General features: G+C 40.1%; 1 protein-coding gene across 2 annotated transcripts in view; it reads right to left on the bottom strand.

Annotated features, from left to right (window-relative positions):
• Nucleotides 1-485: 485 nt before the first annotated feature.
• timeless (timeless circadian clock) overlaps nt 486-23251 on the bottom strand; it is a 58667-nt gene continuing 35901 nt past the window's right edge. The window contains exons 15-31 of one of the 2 annotated variants that reach the window (XM_062027437.1): nt 16513-16664; nt 16346-16443; nt 16155-16284; nt 12595-12796; nt 12389-12528; nt 12238-12317; nt 12052-12175; nt 10286-10368; nt 10058-10212; nt 9781-9988; nt 3112-3180; nt 2909-3027; nt 2672-2843; nt 1812-1860; nt 1680-1732; nt 1436-1614; nt 486-556 (exon numbers count right to left, since the gene is read on the bottom strand). In XM_062027437.1, coding sequence (XP_061883421.1) covers nt 1484-1614; nt 1680-1732; nt 1812-1860; nt 2672-2843; nt 2909-3027; nt 3112-3180; nt 9781-9988; nt 10058-10212; nt 10286-10368; nt 12052-12175; nt 12238-12317; nt 12389-12528; nt 12595-12796; nt 16155-16284; nt 16346-16443; nt 16513-16664 — 1965 coding nt within the window. In that variant the 3' untranslated portion in view covers nt 486-556; nt 1436-1483. The other variant, XM_062027428.1, reaches the window with a different exon arrangement.

The raw sequence follows: 23251 nt of genomic DNA, 5'->3' as shown, positions 1-23251 counted from the left end.
TGGAATATCAAGACGACTAAAGGCAGCAACTGCCGTCACACACACGAGATCTTTGTTTTGAAGAAAGTTCCCATGGAAGGTATCATTTATACTACTTGTGTTGATTATTGTGCTCTGTAAAATATCTGTAACATATTTGAAATATAATCATATGTCAGTTCCATAGTTTACTTCCATTGATGGATTCCACCTGCCCATAGTCATGAACTCATTTACATACCTGACTGACCAACGCCAACAATGTGGTCTTTCCCTTTCTTGTCTTCACCACTGAGATACTTGGTCCATCAAGGAAGGTTGTAGTTTGTGATATCACATATTCGTCATCTGTATTACTCAAAAGAAGAAGTGAGTTCACAGATGGACCTACAGAAATCTGCGTGTATGCCATCTAGTGTTCAAAGATGATAATGCAGAAAACCGACCCGACCAATAGAGAGCCAAACTTTCTCCAATTTAAAAGCATGAACCAACAATTAAATTGACAAACTTTTATTACAAAACAGAAGAGGAGCTTTCAGATTTAGGATACACAAGAAGATTCCTGCATCTTTAGCTTGATAAAGAGAAAAGAGCAACAAATGAAATACATTTGTATACAATTAAAAGGGCAAAGCATGTTTGATTAGACCAGACCTGGGCAAATTAAGGCCCGGGGGCCGCATGAGGCCCGTTAAGCTTTTCAATCTGGCCCGCCGGACATTCCCCCAAATTTTTTTTAGATCTTTAAAATGGAAAGTGTAGCTGCCATTATGATGTGCAGTGATGTTTTCTAATGACCGTAAGTCATGAATCTGCGCTTTTGCATGATATACTAGTTACTATGGTAATCTAATTCGTTACTATGGTAATCTAATTAGTTACTATGGTAATCTACGTCACAGCAGCTCAGACGAGGCACCAAGCAGTGTGGGTGGGGAGCATTTCCACAGAGTGTTTCCAGAGCGGCCAGCCTGAAATGCGGGTGTCAGGGACAGACGCGGAAGGAGATTTTCACAACAAAGTTCTAAAGTTTAGTGATATATCAGATTGTAGGTGGGGTTTTTTTTTACCCTTTGCGTTCCTATTTCACTGTTTGTTGCATTTTTGTTGCGTTTTGCTTGTTTGTAAAATATGTGGATGAAGAGGGGGTGTGGCGTTCATATGTTGTCAATATTCAGTGTTTTATCCTTCATAGTTAATATTGTAATTCCCACATTCTTTATTTTCATGTACATTCTGGGAGTCTCATTCAGTAAAAAAAATAAAATAAAAAATTCCATTCCGTTTTTTTTAAGGCAGTCTATCATAACGTTTTTAGCATTCGATCAGACAGTACTGTGAGGTTTTGTATTAGTGTTCCTAAAAATCAGATATACCGGCCCCCAGACACTTATTTTCTTCTAAATTTGGCCCCCCAAGTCAAAATAATTGCCCAGGCCTGGATTAGACTCACCTACGCCTCTGAGAAGAACCACTTTTTGTGGAAATGTTTACACGTCTACTAATCATCATCATCCTCCTCATCAATCAACACCATCTTCCGCCGGCGCTTCACAGGAGCAGAAATGTCCTCCTTGTCCGAATCTGCATCGGAATGCGTATCCAGATTGATGACGAGAGCGGAGCAGTCGTCTGGAAAGACATCTGTGGATTAATCCTCTTCTGCCAGTGAATTAATGATCATCAAAATACTTCACCTTCATCCTCGTCATCCATCACTCTGCTTCTTTTAGCCATCTTCTCTTGGGGCCTGATGCAAGCGCAACACACACTTTTTGAGGCATGACTTGGCTTTTTAGATGGACCCACATATGTTTTTATGTTCTCACCTCTCAAATGAGCTGTCCACATCCTCAGGAATGGCTTGGTCAATATCATCTTAAAAAATGAAGAAGCGTGACTTTACTATTCAGTTTAATAGCTTGGAATGCAAAAATAAGCAGCGACTCCCACAAGCTTCTTTAAAAAACAATACATCATGTATGTCAATAAATGCCATTTGAGACAAAACATACAGACCATTCCCAAAAAATTAGAATATCATGGAAAAGTGTATTTTTTTCCATAATTCCATTCAAAACGTTAAACTTCCATAAATTATAGATTCAGGGCCCACGACTTAAACAATTTAAAAGTTTAAGTTAAAGTACCCATGATTGTCACACACACACTAGGTGTGGCGAAATTATTCTCTGCATTTGACCCATCACCCTTGATCACCCCCTGGGAGGTGAGAGGAGAAGTGAGCAGCAGCGGTGGCCACCCCGGGATTCATTTTTGGTGATTCAACCCCCAATTCCAACCCTTGATGCTGAGTGTCAAGCAGGGAGGTAATGGGTACCATTTTTATAGTCTTTTGTATGACTCGGCCGGGGTTTGAACTCACGACCTACCGACACTCTAACTACTAGGCCACTGAGGAGGCTATTTCAAGTATTTAGTTGTTTATATGTACATAATTTGGGCCTTCAGCTCACCAAACCCATAAAAACAGGATTTCAAAAAATTAGAGAGTGTTACTGTAACGCTGACAAAATGAATAGACCAAAGTCAAATGTCTACTGTAGAGGACGCTAGTTCTCTGGAACGTGCAAAATAAGACTGATAGTGAAGGGAGAAGTCCGGCCCTTGGTCCTTAGTTTCCTGGAAATGTGGCCCCCAAAACAATGAAGTTTAGCATCACACATACCTGCATCCTCATCAGAGTCCTCTTCCTGTTCCTCCTGAGGTTCTTCAGTTGGAACACCATCTTCCTCAGAGACCCCTTCACTTACGGACTCCCCTTTATTTGGACAAAGAGATGCAGCCGCACTCTGGAGCTGAGATGCGCTGATCTTTTCTGGGATTCTCCAAAATGCCTCCTGATTGTACCAACAAGGGTTGTAAAACCTGGAAACGACCTCAAGTCCCTACGCTAAAAGCCCACCTGTTCATTTGCAGGGGGTCGCATCCCTAGTTTGCGCAGCAGCCTCAGGAAGCTCTTGTCCTCCATAGCCTCATCGCTTTCCTCGTTCAAAGGGACAAGAGGCACAGGCTGGGAGAAACCTAAGCAAAGTAGCACATCCAGTCAAGTCTTCAGCGGATATTTAAGGGTTGTTTTCAAAGACAAGCCTTGCAGTTACGCCTTACCGTCTGCTATGCGGTCCCGTGCAGTTTTTTCCAGACAGCGTTGCAACCATGCAAGGGCTAAAGACATGCCTGAACAACAAACACAATCCAGGTGATCCTCACATTCTGAACCAGGGTAGTCAAACTTGTTTTCACGGAGGGCCACATCGCAGTCATGGCTTCCCTCAGAGGGCCGCTTGTACCAGTGAATGTGAGAATATAAATGTATAATCGCCTCATTATATTATTGCCTATGCATTTGGTTATTTGACTTTTGTACGTACAAATTGTGAAGTGAAGTGAATTATATTTATATAGCGCTTTTCTCTAGTTACTCAAAGCGCTTTACATAGTGAAACCCAATATCTAAGTTACATTTAAACCAGTGCGGGTGGCACTGGGAGCAGGTGGGTAAAGTGTCTTGCTCAAAAACACAACGGCAGTGAATAGGATGGCAGAAGCGTGGATCGAACCTGGAACCCTCAAGTTGCTGGCACGGCCACTCTACCAACCGAGCTATACCGCCACCAAATTGATAAATAACTTGCTTTGAAATCGTGAGTCAAAGACATTAAAGTATCTATTGTTATTTTTACAAACTATCATACGGTATATAATGATTAGGGCTGGTAAAAAACGTTTTTTATCACATTGGAATCCCGATTTTTTTTTAGTAATATTCAAAAATCAAATTTTTTCTTTTATTTTGACGAATTAATTAAAAAAAAAAAAATGTTTAGGCCATCTCTATGCTTACTTAGTGCATGTATGTGTCATACGTCAGCAACCAAAAAGCAGGTTTTTTAACCTGTAAGCTTTTTTGTTAAAGTGTTATTATTATACCAAATGTTACTTTGCAAAAACAGTTTGAATCGAGAATCGTGTTGAATCGAGTATCAATTATGAACCAAATCCTCACCCCATGAATCGGAATCGAGTGGCGAGGTGCCCAAAGATTCACACCAATAACAATTAAATATTTGTATATATATCAAAGTTTAAAACATGTGAAATTTCATGCATTACATACCGTATTTTTTGCACTATAAGGCGCACCTAAAAACCTCAGATTTTGTCAAAAGCTGACAGTGCGCCTTATAATCCAGTGCGCTTTATATATGGACCAATATTGAGCCACAACAAACCTAAACTTCATTTTCATAAAGTTTAGGTCTCGCAACTACGGTAAGCAGCCGCCAACTTCTTTTTCCACCGTAGAAAAAGAAGCGCTTCTTCTTCTACGGCAGTGGTTCTTAACCTGGGTTCAATCGAACACTAAGGATTCGGTGAGGGGTTCGGCAGAGCCTCCGCCGCAGAGGTCAAGACACGCCCGAATCATCGTGTAAATAAAAACTTCTCCCTGTCGGCGTATCATGGATACCCCCAAACAATGTTCCCTCTAATTTTCCATATGTGTGAGCAAACGCAAAAACTCCTTGAGCATTCAGTGGAGCACATGTGAGCGACGTCAGACGTGCACATGCACTGTGGTCACACCTGCAGCACACCTGTCCCAAACCTGACTAAATAACAAGTTCAATGTTTTATTATTGTAATCAAATGACAGCAGTAATTTCCATGAGATTATTTTCTGATATAAGTGTTTTGGCCCACTTACAATGACTATAACATATTGTTTTTCATGAGCTGTGTACTAGTATTATATGTCTGGGTGGGGGGGTCCTGCTTTGGAAATAATGTGTACCCCTTTCAAATATCGCATTTAGTTCCCACTAAAACATTCACATGTTGCACAATGAGATGTAAACATGGGATCATGTGTCCATTCCTGTAACTTTCTGTTTGTAAAATATATCTTATTAATATTTCTTTAATACAATAACATCATTTTATGATTACGGTTCGGGTTCGGTGAATGCCCATATAAAACTGGTGGGGTTCGATACCTCCAACAAGGTTAAGAACCACTGTTCTACGGTAAGCAGCCGCCAACTTCATTTTCCCCCGTAGAAGAAGAAGCGTGCGGTGCATGCTAGGATATATGACTGTGCGAGGCGGGCCGTTTTGATTTCCATTTGTTTGTTTATGTAAAGACCCCAAAATGGCTCCTATTAAGAGACACGCTTACGACGCAGAGTTTAAACTTAAGGCGATCAGTCACGCAGTAGAACACGGGAATAGAGCAGCAGCGACACTGACTCGATTAATGACGACTTCGATGATGTTGGATGCCGTATCCGCCCAACTGTTTAATTCGGACACTGAAGAAATAGAATTTGAGGGATTCGTGGATGATGAATAACTTCATAAAGTGAGCTTTACATGTTTATTTTGTGTGTTGTGTTGCATTAATGTTTGAGCAACGTTGAGTTATTGATATATTGTTATTGCTCTGCACTATTTCGAGTGTTACTATATTGTGATTGCACTAACATTTGATTTACCGTAACAGTATCACTGTTTTTTACGTGTTTATTGTATCAGGGAAATGTTCCCCTCCACTATGTGATATAAATGTTGCACTACTGTTATACCTTGCTGTTGTTAAAAGATAAACAAAACACCACGTCACTGACTTTACCTCGGGGAAAATAATAAAACAGCTGTTTATTCATTTTGGGAGTGAACAGAGTTGTCAGAACGCTGGTTTGTAATCTATTAATAAAGTTTGACTGACCTATCTGACTGTTTTGTTGACATTCCCTTTAGCGCAGCTGCATCTAATGGATGCATAGGTGCGCCTTACAATCCGGAGCGCCTTATATATGAACAAAGTTTTGAAATATGCCATTAATTGAAGGTGCGCTTTATAATCCGGTGCGTCTTATAGTGCGGAAAATACGGTACATTTACAAACCCCGTTTCCATATGAGTTGGGAAATTGTTTTAGATGTAAATATAAACAGAATACAATGATTTGCAAATCCTTTTCAACCCATATTCAATTGAATGCACTACAATGACAAAATATTTGATGTTCAAACTCATAAACTTTATATATTTTTTTTCAAATAATAATTAACTTAGAATTTCATGGCTGCAACACGTGCCAAAGTAGTTGGGAAAGGGCATGTTCACCACTGTGTGGAATTATTTCCCATTCTTGCTTGATGTACAGCTTAAGTTGTTCAACAGTCCGGGGGTCTCCGTTGTGGTATTTTAGGCTTCATAATGCGCCAAAACATTTTCAATGGGAGACAGGTCCAGACTACAGGCAGGCCAGTCTAGTACCCGCACTCTTTTACTATGAAGCCACGTTGATGTAACACGTGGCTTGGCATTGTCTTGCTGAAATAAGCAGGGGCGTCCATGGTAACGTTGCTTGGATGGCAACATATGTTGCTCCAAAACCTGTATGTACCTTTCAGCATTAATGGCGCCTTTACAGATGTGTAAGTTACCCATGTCTTGGGCACTAATACACCCCCATACCATCACAGATGCTGGCTTTTCAACTTTGCGCCTATAACAATTCGGATGGTTCTTTTCCTCTTTGGTCCGGAGGACACGACGTCCACAGTTTCCAAAAACAATTTGAAATGTGGACTCATCAGACCACAAAACACTTTTCCACTTTATATCAGTCCATCTTAGATGACCTCAGGCCCAGCGAAGCCGACGGCTTTCGCCTTGCATAGCAGAGTTTTAACTTGCACTTACAGATGTAGCGACCAACTGTAGGTACTGACAGTGGGTTTCTGAAGTGTTCCTGAGCCCATGTGGTGATATCCTTTACACACTGATGTCGCTTGTTGATGCAGTACAGCCTGAGGGATCGAAGGTCACAGGCTTAGCTGCTTACGTGCATTGATTTCTCCAGATTCTCTGAACCCTTTGATGATATTACGGACCGTAGATGGTGAAATCCCTAAATTCCTTGCAATAGCTGGTTGAGAAAGGTTTTTCTTAAACTGTTCAACAATTTGCTCACGCATTTGTTGACAAAGTGGTGACCCTCGCCCCATCCTTGTTTGTGAATGACTGAGCATTTCATGGAATCTACTTTTATACCCAATCATGGCACCCACCTGTTCCCAATTTGCCTGTTCACCTGTGGGATGTTCTAAATAAGTGTTTGATGAGCATTCCTCAACTTTATCAGTATTTATTGCCTCCTTTCCCAACTTATTTTCACGTGTTGCTGGTATCAAATTCTAAAGTTAATGATTATTTGCAAAAAAAAAAAACCTTTATCAGTTTGAACATCAAATATGTTGTCTTTGTAGCATATTCAACTGAATATGGGTTGACAATGATTTGCAAATCATTGTATTCCGTTTATATTTACATCTAACACAATTTCCCAACTCATATGGAAACAGGGTTTGTATTTCTGTCAAAATTTAAACAATGAAAATATTTAGGAAGAAAGATGAAGTATGCACATTATTTCCAGGCTTTCGCAGGCCACGTTAAATGACGTGTCAGGCGAGATCTGGCCCCCGGGCCTTGAGTTTGACACATGTGTTCTACACCATAACAATAGGAACACATGCACAGAGCAAAATAGTTTGTAGGCCTTGGCGATATGTCGATACATTTGAGGTTTTTGTTGCAGACGACCTAAAAAATTTAAAATATATGTTCCGACATATCTTTCCCCCATGTACTACTACATTTTTGTTAACAGAAGTATTTTATTCAAGACAGAAAAATTAACTTCCAAAGGAAACTTCTCATTTAATTATTACACACATTTTTATTTTTGTGTATGCAATGTCATTTCAAACTACTCGTTTTTGATCAAATAAAAGTGAAACTTGTTTTTAGTTGCCTCTGTCATTTCTATTCATTAGTCTCTTTAGAAAGTAAAGAAAAAATGGGGGAAAAAACGTACCGTATTTTCCGAACTTTAAGGCGCACTTAAAATCCTTTTCCCCCCTCAAAACTCAACAATGCACCTTATAACCCGGTGCGCATAATGTACAGAATAATTGTGGTTTTGCTTACCGACCTCAAAGCTATTTTATTTGGTACATGGTGAAATGATAAGTGTGACCAATAGATGGCAGTCACATAAGAGATACTGTACATGTAGATTGCAATATGATGGCAGTCACACATAAGAGATACGTGTAGACTGCGATATGACTCAAATAAACAACACCAACATTTTATATGTTTCATAAAAAATATAGAACATTACACACCGTGCTTAAAAATCTATCAAAATGTTTTAGTAGGACTTTGGTAAGCTGTGAAGCCACACCGCTTGATGGATTGTACTGTGCTTCAACATAGGAGTATTATTATGGTGTGTGTATAAGGTAAGACATTATCTGGCGTTTTGTTTCACAATATTATGCAAAAGCAACTTTTCCTACCTTCTGGTACCTACTGATCTGTATTTCGGATCTGCATAAATCCTGAAAATTTACACGAGTCCGCCTTTGTCGCCGTAGTCGATAAGCTTATTTTTTTCCCCTCTATCTTCTTGTTATGAGACATTCATCCTCTGCTGTTGCCATTTCTAATATAAAGTCGTGTAAAGTTCTTACTTATATCTGTCAGTAAACTCGCCATGAAAGCGCAAAAACATCTCAGATGTTTCTGAGATTCTGAGAAAGCGCTAAACCATCCTGGTGTAGTGAGTTTACATAATTCACCCAAGGAACTTTAGTTATTAGAGAGTTCCGGTCGGACGGTTTTTCATGGGACACATTTCCGGCACATTTCCATTGCGTTGTTGTTGTTTCCAGATGAGGAGATGCTGCTCCGTTATTGATTGAAGTAAAGTCTGAATGTCATTAAAACAGTTAGCGCCATCTTTTGACACTTCTTCCACTCCTGTCCTTGCACGCTACACCGCTACAACGAAGATGACGGGGAGAAGACGCCGTCGAAGGTGAGCCACGTAAATAAGACCCGCCCACAAAACGGCGCATTGTGAAGCGACTGTCAAAAAGCGACTAGAAGATGATCTGTAAAACATCATCTATGCAACAATTTGACCAAAGAACCACCATTACATGTCATGTAGACCACAAGGAAGTCTATTACATTTAGAAAAAAAAATAATAATATGACTCCATAATCCGGTGCGCTTTTTTATGAAACATGACCTGAATAGACCCAATTGGCCCTATGGTCAGAAAATAACGGAAGTCTTTTTTGAACAGTGGGCCATTTGTGACATCACAAATGTGGGCATTCATAGTTTAATGCTCTCTGCCAAGCTCCTCCTATATATACACATCTAAATATTGGACTGTAAGCGAGCTTTGAAACCTCTGGCTAATTTATGGATTTTTCTTCGTTAACGGACATAATGTTTTGTATTTAACAAATATGTTTTATAAAACACCGACAGAGACACTGAAAAAGTGTGTTATTGTTTGTGCTATGGCGCAAAGAACCACCATTACATGTTATGTAGACCACAAGGAAGTCTTCTACATTTAGAAAAAAATCACAATATGACTCCCAAAGGAAACTCCTAATTTAATCTCATTTTTTATTTTTGGGTACGCAATGTCATTTCAAACTACTGGTTTTCGATCGAATAAAAGTGAAACTTGTTGTTAGTTATCTCTGTCATTTCTATTCATTTGTCTCTTTAAAAAGTAAGGGGAAAAAAAACTTGTGAAAAAACGTAAATGGAATTTTTTGTGAAGAAATCGGAAATCTTATTTTTATATTATTTCTGTTGCCTAAGAAGGAAAATGATGAGATGGTGAGTTGATGTCATGTGATATTACTTATTATTCTTCTTTCATGAGTTTGTCTCACCTCCCTGATGCAGCGCAGTCACCATGGCGACTAAGTCAGCTCCTCCGTCCCCTTTAGATACAAAGCTCTGGTTCCTCCTGTCGCCATCCTGTCTTTCTTCCATTTCGTCATCTCCCTCACTCTCTTCGGATTCATGCTCTTCATCCTCTCGGTTCATACTGTCATCCGGAGAGTCTTGTGTGAGTCCGGCTAAGAAATCCTCCTCGGTCTACCAGAACAGTTGACACAAAATGTAATTCATGGAAGAACTGCTCTCGCCGTCAAAAGTAGAACTTACCATTCCGGTGCCGGAACTTTTTGGACGAGCTCCACGACTCTTCTTCTTGTTCAGTTCTCGTCTCTCAGAGATCAGGCCCAGACTGAGCAGCTTGTCCACCACACGTGCACGGGAGCGCTTGGCCGTGAGCTTCTTCAGGATGTGCCCGAGTGCATCTGCAGTCATCAGAAGGCCTCAGAAAATGAGCAAATGGGGTCAGTGCATGACAATCAAGCGGCGAATGAGTACCATCAGAGTCTTTGTATTCTGTGTAGAGCATCTGTAACTCATCTTCTTGCTCCTCTGTCCAAAGAACGATCCCCGTACCTTTCCTGTAGTGCCAAAACAAAAACAATCAGTCCAAAATAGGGTTGTCCTGATACCAATACTTGGTATTTCGATACTTTTCTAAATAAAGGGGAACCACAAAAAAATGGCATTATTGGCTTTATTTGAACAACAAATCTTAGGGTACATTAAATATATGTTTATTTATGAAATTTAGTCCTTAAATAAAATAGTGAACATACTAGACAACTTGTCTTTTAGTATTAAGTAAACAAACAAAGACTCCTAATTAGTCTGCTGACGTATACAGTAACATATTGTGTCATTTATATTCTATTATTTTGTCAACATTATGAAGGACAAACTGTAAAAATGGATTATTAATCCACTTGTTCATTTACTGTTAAAATCTGCTTATTTTCTGTTTTCACATGTTTTATCTACACTTCTGTTAAAATGTAATAATCACTTATTTTTCTCTTCTTTGATACTTTACATTAGTTTTGGATGATACCACAAATTTAGGTATCGATCCGATACCAAGTAGTTAAAGGATCATACATTGGTCATATTCAAAGTCTTCATGTGTCCAGGGACGTATTTCCTGACTTTATAAACATAATATAAATAAATAAAAAAATCTAAATAAGATTTTGTGATGCTAAAAAATATCGATGTAATCATTACAGTGGATGTCATGTGTAGATCCACCCATGGCATTTGTTTACATTCAGGCGTGCTAGCTTTTGTTAGCGGTAAGCTATTGTATCCTCCTCCGGTGTGTAGTGAAGCATCTTTAGCTATTCCTCGTCCTCCAGTGAAACATACTTTATTTGTCACCATAGAGGCCAGGATTAGTGATTTAGAAGTAGCTAAAACACTGCCGACTGGGGCTGGACTTTAGCCGATAGCTATCTAGGCATGTCTTAAAGCACCTCTTCCTGAGGGTGTTTCAGTGTTATAACTTCACCTTTATCTTTACTTTTTACGCCAACATGCGTCCATTCTCCCTTTTCTGTCTAAAAAAAGGAAAAAAGATTTTGTGACGATAAAAAATAATGATGTAATCATAGTAGTATCGACGAGATACGCTCTTGTACTTGGTGTCATTACAGTGGCTGTCAGGTCATGCCCATGGCATTTGTTTACATTCAGGAACGGCATTATTATCGGTGACGCCGGAGAGCTATTGTATCCTCCTACGGTGTGTAGTGAAGAATGTTTAGCTATTCCTTGTCCTACAGTGATAATGATACATGTAAGAAACTCATTTTATTTGTCGCCATGGAGGCGAAAAATAAATGGGGGGAATTGTGGGGACAAGAGGATTAGTGATTTAAAAGTAGCTAAAACACTGCCGACTGCGGATGGATGTTAGCCGCTAGCTAGCTAGCCAAGTCTTAAAGCACCTCTTCCTGAGGGTGTTTCAGTTTTCACCTTTATCTTTAGTTTTTAGACCAAAATGCGTCCATTTTCCCTTTTCTGTCTACACACTGTGTCTGCTTGTAAGTACTCCGTGTGTGTGCGCTGCCGAACATGCTCCTCTGCTCGTAAAACCAGCAATAACATGATGTGACGACGCGCCGTCATGCTCGTTCCAAAAAAAAAAAAGGGGCGTGGGGTAACAGGTTCTTTTTAGAGGCGGTATAGTACCGAATATGATTCATGAGTATCGCGGTACTTTACTAGTACAACCCTAGTCCAAAAGTACAAACCGGAGAGCTTACTTGGGTTTCTTCAGCTGCTTAGCGCTGTGCACCAGACCCATGTGCACCAGCTGTGTCACAACCTGCCTCCGCGTGCGTGTGCTGTTGCTTAGCAACGGCAACAGCGTCTCCACAATGTCTGGTACTGGCGAAAGTTATCAATAGAATGATTAGTTTGCAGTTTCTGCATGCTGTAATTAAACAGACCTTCGGAGTGACGGTGCTCTTCATAAAGCGTGCGCAGCTCCTGCTCTTCCTCTTCGGTCCATGCTGGCTTCTTCTCCGCTCTGATAAACACCAGAGATCTGCATCTCTCCGTCCATACACGTGAAGATGCCAAAAAAAACAAAACACCAACCCATCTCGGCCGTAGCCTTCAGTCATCTCCCGCACGGCCCCGACATTTTTCCAGAACAAGAGTTCCACGTAGGCCTTGTTGTTGGTGGCAGCCAGCGTGAAGAACCGGCTGAGCACATACTTGGCGAAGGTGACCAGCTCCTGTGAAAGGACAGGCGGGAGGTTTTTACCTTCTCCGTGGCTTTGATACTCGCTCCGTCATCCAACCTTGTAAGCTGATGCGGCGGCGTCACTCAGGATCTTGTTGAATAGATGGAAGACGGAGAGCTGGTAGAGCAGGGCGTCCATTTTGAGGTCGACGGCCACGCGGTGAAGCATTCGAACCACACAGTGGTTAGTGTGAGGCGTGTTTTTGGCGTAGGATCTGAGCAAGAGCAGGTATGGGCGTACGATGCTGGGGTTAGCAAACCTGTGCACGGTGAGAGAAAAAAGATCATAAAATATATCAGATTGATACCTAAATGTAAAGTAAAAACTAATGTAAAGTATCAAAGAACAGAAGAATAAATAATAAATAAATGGGTTATACTTGTATAGCGCTTTTCTACCTTCAAGGTACTCAAAGCGCTTTGACAGTATTTCCACATTCACCCATTCACACACTGATGGCGGGAGCTGCCATGCAAGGCGCTAACCAGCAGCCATCAGGAGCAAGGGTGAAGTGTCTTGCCCAAGGACACAACGGACGTGACTAGGATGGTAGAAGGTGGGGATTGAACCCCAGTAACCAGCAACCTTCCGATTGCTGGCACGGGCACTCTACCAACTTCGCCACGCCGTCCCATAAGTGATTATTACATTTTAACAGAAGTGTAGATAGAACATGTTGAAACAGAAACATTACCAGATATTAACAGTAAATAGTGGATTAATAATACATTTTTACAGTTTGTCCCTCATAATGTTGACAAAATAATAGAATATAAATGACACAATATGTTACTGCATACGTCAGCAGACTAATTAGGAGTCTTTGTTTGTTTACTTACTACTAAAAGACAAGTTGTCTAGTATGTTCACTATTTCATTTAGGACTAAATTGTTCTTGGATTGCAATAAGAAACCTATGTTTAATGTATTGTTTAATGTATAGTATAGCGGTTCTAATGAATCAAAAATGGTACTATACTGTGTTTGAAAAGTACCGGTTACCCTTTTTTTTTTTTTTTAACGAGCAGAAAAGGGAGAACAGACGCATTTTGGGTTAAAAAGTAAAGATAAAGGTGAAGTTATAACACTGAAACACCCTCAGGAAGAGGTGCTTTAAGACATGGCTAGCTAGCTAGTAGCTAACATCCATCCACAGTGTTTTAGTTACTTCTAAATCACTAATCCTCGCCTCCATGGCAACAAATAAAGTACATTTCTTACAAGTATCATTATCACTGGAGGACGAGGAATAGTTAAACATGCTTCACTACACACCGTAGGAGGATACAATAGCTCACCGGCGTCACCGCTAACAAAAGCTAGCGCGCCTGAATGTAAACAAATGCCATGGGTGGATCTACACCTGACATCCACTGTAATGGGGGCGGCGTGGCGAAGTTGGTAGAGTGGCCGTGCCAGCAATCGGACGGTTGCTGGTTACTGGGGTTCAATCCCCACCTTCTACCATTCTAGTCACGTCCGTTGTGTCCTTGGGCAAGACACTTCACCCTTGCTCCTGATGGCTGCTGGATAGCGCCTTGCATTGCAGCTCCCGCCATCAGTGTGTGAATGTGTGTGTGAATGGGTGAATGTGGAAATACTGTCAAAGCGCTTTGAGTACCTTGAAGGTAGAAAAGCCATTTATTTATTTATTTAATGATACTAAGTACAAGAGCGTATCTAGTCGATACTACTATGATTACATTAATATGTATACTATTTTTATTTTTTTTTATATTATGTTTATAAACTCAGTAAATATGTCCCTGGACACATGAGAATTTTGAATATGACCAATGTATGATCCTGTAACTAATTGGTATCTGATCGATACCTAAATGTGTGGTATCATCCAAAATTAATGTAAAGTATCAAACAAGAGACGAATAAGTGATTACTACATTTTAACAGAAGTGTAGATAGAACATGTTAAAACAGAAAATAAGCAGATAACAGTAAATGAACAAGTAGATTAATAATAATTTTTTAGTTTGTCCCTCATAATGTTGACAAAATAGTAGAATGATAAATAACACAATATGTTACTGCATACGTCAGCAGACTAATTAGAGTCTTTGTTTGTTTACTTACTACTAAAAGACAAGTTGTCTAGTATGTTCACTATTTTACACCGGGGAGGAAGATTTCATCGGATTTAGCGATCGGGAGTGACAGATTGTTTGGTAAACGTATAGCATGTTCTATATGTTATAGTTATTTGAATGACTCTTGCCATGATATGTTGCGTTAACATACCAGGCACGTTCTCAGTTGGTTATTTGTGCGTCATATGGCGTACACTTATTCAGCCTGTTGTTCACTATTCTTTATTTATTTTAAATTGCCTTTCAAATGTCTATTCTTGGTGTTGGATTTTATCAAATAAATTTCCCACAAAAGGGCGACTTATATATGTTTTTTTCCTTCTTTATTGTGCATTTTCGGCCGGTGCAATGTATACTCCGGGGCGACTTATAGTCCGAAAAATACGGTACTGTGTCTTATTACTGTACATTATTACTGTGTCTTATTACTGTACATTGTTACTGTGTCTTATTACTGTACATTATTACTGTGTCTTATTACTGTACATTATTACTGTGTCTTATTACAGTGTCTTATTACTGTGTCTTATTACTATGTCTTATTACTGTGTCTCATTACTGCGTCTTTTTACTGTATCTTATCACTGTACCATATCACTGTGTCTTATTACTGTACATTATTACTGTGCCTTATTACTGTATCTTATCACTGTGTCTTATTACTGTTCCTTATTACTGTACATTATTACTGTGTCTTATTACTGTACATTATTACTGTGTCTTATTACTGTGTCTTATTACTGTATCTTATTACAGTGTCTTATTACTGTGCCTTATTACTGTTCATTATTACAGTGTCTTATTACTGTGTCTTATTACTGTACATTATTACTGTGTCTTATTACTGTACATTATTACTGTGTCTTATTACTGTATCTTATTACAGTGTCTTATTACTGTGCCTTATTACTGTTCATTATTACAGTGTCTTATTACTGTATTTTATTACTGTATCTTATTACAGTATACAAAAATAGCATCAATATCTTTGTCAGAGCATTTTAAAAAAAGGGAGCTCCTTACTGTATTTTATTACTGTATCTAATTACTGTACCTTATGACTGGGTATTTTTACTGTATTTTATTACCGTATCTTATTACTGTACCTTATTGTGTCTTTTTACTGTATTTTATTACCGTACCTTATTACTGTACCTTATCAATGTATCTTATTACAGTGTCTTATTACTGTACCTTATGACTGTCTATTACGGTACCTTATTACTGTATCTTATTACTATGTCTTATTACTGAATTTTATTACTGTGTCTTATAACTATATTTAATTAATGTACCTTATGACTGTCTTATTACTGTACCGTATTAAAGTATCAATGATTGTCACACAATTGTATCTTATTACTGTATTTTGTTACCGTATTTTATTACAGTATACAAAAATAGCATCACTATCTTTGTAAGAGCATTTTTTAAAAAAGGGACCTCCTGACATTTCTTAAGTGTACCTAATGTTGTCTCCTTCAGCCACTATGAATGAAAAAATCTCCTCACTTTTTGATAAAATCCAGGAATTTGAACTCTGTTTCTGAAACCTGGACCGCTTGCAGCTCTTCTTCCTCTTCCATTACTGCAGCATCATAATCCTCCTCCTCCTCCACTTGAGTCTCGGGCGGCGCTGGCCCTGCAATCAAGTAAAAAAAAGGAAACCCTGCACACAATCTGATAGGAAATGTGGCGCGTACTTGGCAGGTCCGCATGCAAGATCTGTTTGAGGAGTTCCAGCTCCTCTTCAGGTTCCACATCAGCCGAGCCGAAGACGTCTCCCTCGGGCCACACCTCCCTGAACGTGTTAGGGAGGACAGCTCTTAGCAAGGAGTGTTGGATGGGTGTTGGCGGCTAACGTGGTCACCTGGCCGCCCGTAGGAGCGCCAAAGCCTCCGGTCCCACCCGTGCCAGGAGAGCGTCCTGCACACGCACCATGGACTCAGTCCGCTGCTCCTCCAGCGGTGTTTCAGACGAGGCATCGAAAGGCACGATGCCCTCGGTTAAAGATTGTGACAGCTGTAAACCGAGGTTAGAAGTTAAATGTATTCATCAGATTGGCCAACACTGAAGAAATGTTGCAATATGTTGAGAAATCTTTGTGAATGCCATTCTTATTATTTTTAAACGCGGTAGTTAAGTCATGGCACTTTTTTCCTGTAACATATTCGGGGAAACATGAGGGCTCGCCAACTACTAGGATGTCACGGTGTGAATATTTCTTATCACAGTTATCATTATTATCGCGGTATTTTTGAATGTGCTCACAATTTTCAAAAACTGTTTATACTAAAATATTTTAAACAACTTTATTTAAAAAAACAGCACATTCAAGTCAAATTTAGAAAAGTAGAAAAATTGAATGTGCATATGAAAGCAACAAAAGCATTATAAACAAAGTAATATGGCAGAAACAAAATAATTATATAAATTAGGGTTGTACAGTATACCGGTACTAGTATAGTATCGCGGTACAAGTGAATCAAAAATGGTACTATACTCTGTTTGAAAAGTACCGGTTTCCAATTCTTTATTTGTAATTTTTTTTAACGGGCATGACGGCGCGTTGTCATGCCCGTCATTGCTGGTTTTATGAGTAGAGAAGCATGTTCGGCAGCGCACACATACAGAGTACTTACAAGCAGACACAGTGTGTAGACAGAAAAGGGAGAATGGACGCATTTTGGTGTAAAAAGAAAAAATAAAGGTGAAGTTATAACACTGAAACACCCTCAGGAAGAGGTGCTTTAAGACATGGTTAGCTAGCTAGCAGCTAACATGCATCCGGCGTCGGCAGTGTTTTAGCTACTTCTAAATCACTAATCCTCGCCTCCATGGCAACGAATAAAGTATGTTTCTTACAAGTATTATTATCACTGGAGGACGAGGAATAGCTAAACATGCTTCACTACACACCGTAGGAGGATGCAACAGCTCACCGCTAACAAAAGCTAGCGCGTCTGAATGTAAACAAATGCCATGGGTGGATCTACACCTGACATCCACTGTAATGATACCAAGTACAATGGCGTATCTAGTCGATACTACTATGATTACATTGATATTTTGTATCGTCACAAAATCTTTTTCTTTTTTCTAAAATTCATATAATGTTTACAAAGTCAGGAAATACGTACCTGGACACATGAGGACTTTGAAAATGACCAATGTTTGATCCTGTAACTACTTGGTATCAAATCAATACCTACATTTGTGGTATCATCCAAAACTAATGTAAAGTATCAAACAAGAGAAGAATAAGTGATTATTACATTTTAACAAATGTGTACCGTATTTTCCGCACTATAAGGCGCACCTAAAAACCTCAAATTTTGTCAAAAGACTTAGACTTCCTTTTTATTGTCATTCAAATTTGAACTTTACAGCACAGATAAGAACGAAATTTCATCACATAAGCTCATGGTAGTGCAGGATAAAAAAGCAATAAGGTGCATATATATATAAATAAATATATATAAATAATATAAAGCTGACAGTGCGCCTTATAATCCGGTGCGCCTTATATATGAACCAATATTGAGCCTCCAACAGGTAAAAGTTTCAATCAATCAAAACTACGGTAAGCAGCCGCCGACTTCATTTTCCCCCGTCTTAATTTTCCCCTGTAGAAGAAGAAGCGCGCACTGCATGCTGGGATATATGACTGCGCGAGGCGTGCCGTTTCATTTCCATTTGTTTGTTTATGTAAAGACCCCAAAATGGCTCCTATTAAGAGACACGCTTACGACGCAGAGTTTAAAATTAAGACGATCAGTCACGCAGTAGAACACGGGAATAGAGCAGCAGCGACACAGACTCGATTAATGACGACTTCGACAAGACGGAGCCGGGCATGTTGGATGCCGTATTCGCCCAACTGTTTGATTCGGACACTGAAGAAGAACAATTCGAGGGATTCGTGGATGAGGAATAACTTCATAAAGTGAGCTTTACATGTTTATTTTGTGTGTTGTGTTGTGTGACATTAACGTTTGAGCAACATTGAGTTATTGATATATTGTTATTGCTCTGCACTATTTCGAGTGTTACTATATTGTGATTGCACTAACGTTTGATGTACGTGTTTGTTGAATCAGGGAAAAGTTCCCCTCCACTATGTGATATAAATGTTGCACTACTTTTAATCTTTTAACTTTTAACGTCTGCACTGTTTTTATTTATTGTCTGCATTTTAATTTTGCTTTTATTTTCTTTCATTTCACTTTGTTGTCTGTAAAGCACTTTGTGTCTGCCTTGTGTATGAAAAGTGCTATACAAATAAAGTTGCCTTGCCTTGCCTTACATGTTATACCTTGCTGTTGTTAAAAGATAAACAAAACACCACGTCACTGACTTTATCTCGGGGAAAATAATAAAACAGCTGTTTATTCATTTTGGGAGTGAACAGAGTTGTCAGAACGCTGGTTTGTAATCTATTAATAAAGTTTGACTGACCTATCTGACTGTTTTGTTGACATTCCCTTTAGCGCAGCTCCATCTAATGGATGCATAACGTAACCCCTGTAGCATCTATTCTATGCGCCTTATAATGCGGTGCGCCTTATATACGAACAAAGTTTTAAAATATGCCATTCATTGAAGGTGTGCCTTATAATCCGGTGCGCCTTATAGTGCGGAAAATAGGGTAGATAAAAGATTTTAAAACAGAAAATAAGCAGATATGAACAGTAAATGAACAAGTAGATTAATAATCAATTTTTACAGTTCGTCCCTCATAATGTTGACAAAATATTAGAATATAAATGACACAATATGTTACTGTATACGTCAGCAGACTAATTAGGAGACTTTGTTTGTTTACTTACTACTAAAAGACAAGTTGTCTAGTATGTTCACTATTTTATTTAAGGACTAAATTGCAATAATAAACATGTGTTTAATGTACACTAAGATTTTTTGTTCAAATAAAGCCAGTAATGACATTTTTTGTGGTCTTCTTTATTTAGAAAAGTATCGAAAAGTATCGAAATACATTTTGGTACCGGTACCAAAATATTGGTATCGGGACAACCTTACTATAAATAAATAAAAATAAATGGGAAAATTTTGCCAGCTGGCACTTTATGGACATAAGACGTAACTGCACTTTTTGTCCATATAGATAAAAATAGTGTTATGTATGAGATCTAATCTTACACATAGGACTGCACCATTATGGGCAAAATAATAAAGATTATTTTTTACCAATAATGAAATCAGGATTATTAATCATTATTATTCATTATGTTTGGTGAAACGGTGTTCGGGTGTGAATAGGGATGATGTTCGAAACCGGTTCTCCCGGTTGTTCGATAAGAAAAGAACCGTTCGATGAGAAAAGAACCGATTCCATGGACTCGAATCCTGTTTTGTTTTTTTTGTCCTGTCCAGCTTCTCAGGCAAATCATATAGTTGATGTAGATGCCCATATCAGCTGTTCAGATTTACTTTACAAAAGAGAAGTGTAGGATACTTCTTTTGTTGCCTTATTTGTATTTGACTTTATTAAATGTATTTATATTATCATTTGATGCAGCCGGGCCGGAGCAGAAGGGGATTGAAAGAGAAAAAAAGGAAGACTGAGGGGGGAATTGTGGGGACAAGAGGGGGATTAGACAGAGAGACAAAAACAACAACAGCAAACAACAATAACAACAACAACAATAGAGCAACATCAGCAAATATGATATGTACAAATATGATGGTAAAAGTGATAGCAAAGAAGCAATTAGCGAAATAAATAATAATACAGAAATGACAATGAGCATGAAGCTGAATAGGTGGAAGGCACCCGGGCCGGATGGTGTCTCCCCCTCCACTCTCAGACACTGTGCGGACCAGCTGGCTCCTGTCTTCACTGACATTTTTAACACCTCTCTGGAGCTATGCCGCGTGCCGTCCTGCTTTAAGACCTCTACCATTGTCCCTGTCCCCAAGAAAGCACGGATCACAGGACTAAATGACTACAGGCCGGTCGCGCTGACGTCTGTGGTCATGAAGTCCTTTGAGCGCTTGGTCCTGCCCCACCTCAAGGACATCACCGCCCCCCTCCTGGACCCACTGCAGTTCGCCTACAGAGCCAACAGGTCTGTGGATGATGCAGTGAACCTGGCCCTCCACTTCATCCTACGCTAGGATCCTGTTTGTGGACTTCAGCTCTGCCTTCAACACCATCCTCCCTGGACTGCTACGAGAAAAGCTCTACCAGCTCAGCGTGCCCGACTCCCTCTGCAGTTGGATTAATGACTTCCTGACAGACCGAAGACACCACGTACGGCTGGGGAAGATTGTCTCGGACAGTCGAACCACAAACACTGGTACTCCTCAGGGCTGTGTACTCTCCCCCTGGCTCTTCTCCCTGTATACAAACTGCTGCACCTCCAGTCACCAATCCGTAAAACTGCTCAAGTTTGCGGATGACACCACCCTCATCGGGCTCATCTCGAATGGCGATGAGTCCGCCTACAGGAGAGAGGTGGACCGGCTGACGTCCTGGTTCAGCCTCAACAACCTGGAGCTGAACGCCCAGAAAACAGTGGAGATGATCATGGACTTCAGGAAAGTCACAGCCCCACCACCCCCCCTCACCCTGATTGACTCTCCCACCCCAGTCCCCATTGTGGACTCCTTCCGTTTCTTGGGCACCATCATCACCCAGGACCTCAAGTGGGAGCTGATCATCAGCTCCCTCATCAAGAAGGCCCAGCAGAGGATGTACTTCCTGCGGCAGCTGAGGAAACTTAAGGTGCCGACCGAGATGCTGGTGCAGTTTTACTCAGCCATCATAGAGTCCATCCTGACCTCCTCCATCACAGTTTGGTTCCCCGGCGCCACAGTCCAGGATAAGAATAGACTGCAGCGCATCGTACGTGCTGCTGAGAAGGTGATTGGCTGCAAGCTCCCATCCCTCCAGGACTTGTTCTCCTCCAGGACCAGGAGGCGTGTGGGTCGGATCACAGCTGACTCTTCTCACCCTGGACACACACTATTCTCCCCTCTCCCCTCAGGCAGGAGACTACGCTCCATCCAGACCCACACCTCCCGCCACCTGAACAGTTTTTTCCCCTCGGCCATCAGGCAAATGAACAATAACTCCTAACAGCAGCTCCTTGAATTCCTTCTAAGTCTATCTGATAGCTCAGTTACAGCTCTTTTTATTACCAAATATGTGTTATATGTGTTTTATGTCACACGTTTGCACCAAGAAAAATTCCTAGTTTGTGAACCCGTTCTCAAACAATGGCAATAAAACTATTCTGATTCTGATTCTGATTACTACACTACAAATGGAGCAATACAAATACCAATAGAAATAGCGCTATTGATAATGAACAATACCAATAATTTACCTCTATTATCAACAATACAGTTGTTTAAAGGCCTACTGAAATGAATTTGTTTTATTTAAACGGGGATAGCAGATCCATTCTATGTGTCATACTTGATCATTTCGCGATATTGCCATATTTTTGCTGAAAGGATTTAGTAGAGAACAACGACGATAAAGTTCGCAACTTTTGGTCGCTGATAAAAAAAAGCCTTGCCCCTACCGGAAGTAGCGTGACGTCACAGGAGGAAGGATTCCTCACAATTCCCCGTTGTTTACAATGGAGCAAGAGAGATTCGGACCGAGAAAGCGACGATTACCCCATTAATTTGAGCGAGGATGAAAGATTTGTGGATGAGGAACGTTAGAGTGAAGAACTAGAGAGGCAGTGCAGGGTGTATCTTTTTTCGCTCTGACCGTAACTTAGGTACAAGGTCTCATTGGATTCCACACACTCTCCTTTTTCTATTGTGGATCACGGATTTGTATTTTAAACCACCTCGGATACTATATCCTCTTGAAAATGAGAGTCGAGAACGCGAAATGGACATTCACAGTGACTTTTATCTCCACGACAATACATCAGCGAAGCTCTTTAGCTACTGAGCTAACGTGATAGCATCTGGCTCAAATGCAGATAGAAACAAAATAAATAAATCCCTGACTGGAAGGATAGACAGAAGATCAACAATACTATTAAACCATGGACATGTAACTACACGGTTAATAATTCTCAGCCTGGCAAAGCTTAACAATGCTGTTGCTAACGACGCTGAAGCTAACTTAGCAACTTAGCAACCGGACCTCACAGAGCTATGATAAAAACATTAGCGCTCCACCTACGCCAGCCAGCCCTCATCTGCTCATCAACACCCGTGCTCACCTGCGTTCCAGCGATCGACGGCTAGCATCGGCTAGGCATCTGCTATCCAAGTAAGTACTCCTTGTTGTGTTGCTACAGCCAGCCGCTAATACACCGATCCCACCTACAACTTTCTTCTTTGCAATCTCCATTGTTCATTAAACAAATTGCAAAAGATTCACCAACACAGATGTCCAGAATACTGTGGAATTGTTCGATGAAAACAGAGCAGTTTGTATGGTGACACATTGGGTACGAATACTTAAGTTGCCGTCGTGACGTCACACGCGTACTCATCATACATAGACGTTTCCAACCGGAAGTTTTGCGGGAAATTTAAAATTGCACTTTATAAGTTAACCCCGCCGTATTGGCATGTGTTGCAATGTTAAGATTTCATCATTGATATATAAACTA

The sequence above is a fragment of the Entelurus aequoreus genome, linkage group LG01, assembly GCF_033978785.1.
Source record: "Entelurus aequoreus isolate RoL-2023_Sb linkage group LG01, RoL_Eaeq_v1.1, whole genome shotgun sequence".
In the NCBI taxonomy this organism is placed as follows: Eukaryota; Metazoa; Chordata; class Actinopteri; order Syngnathiformes; family Syngnathidae; genus Entelurus; species Entelurus aequoreus.
Note: the sequence above shows the minus strand (reverse complement) of the source record. Positions and strands in the feature narration are given on the sequence as shown.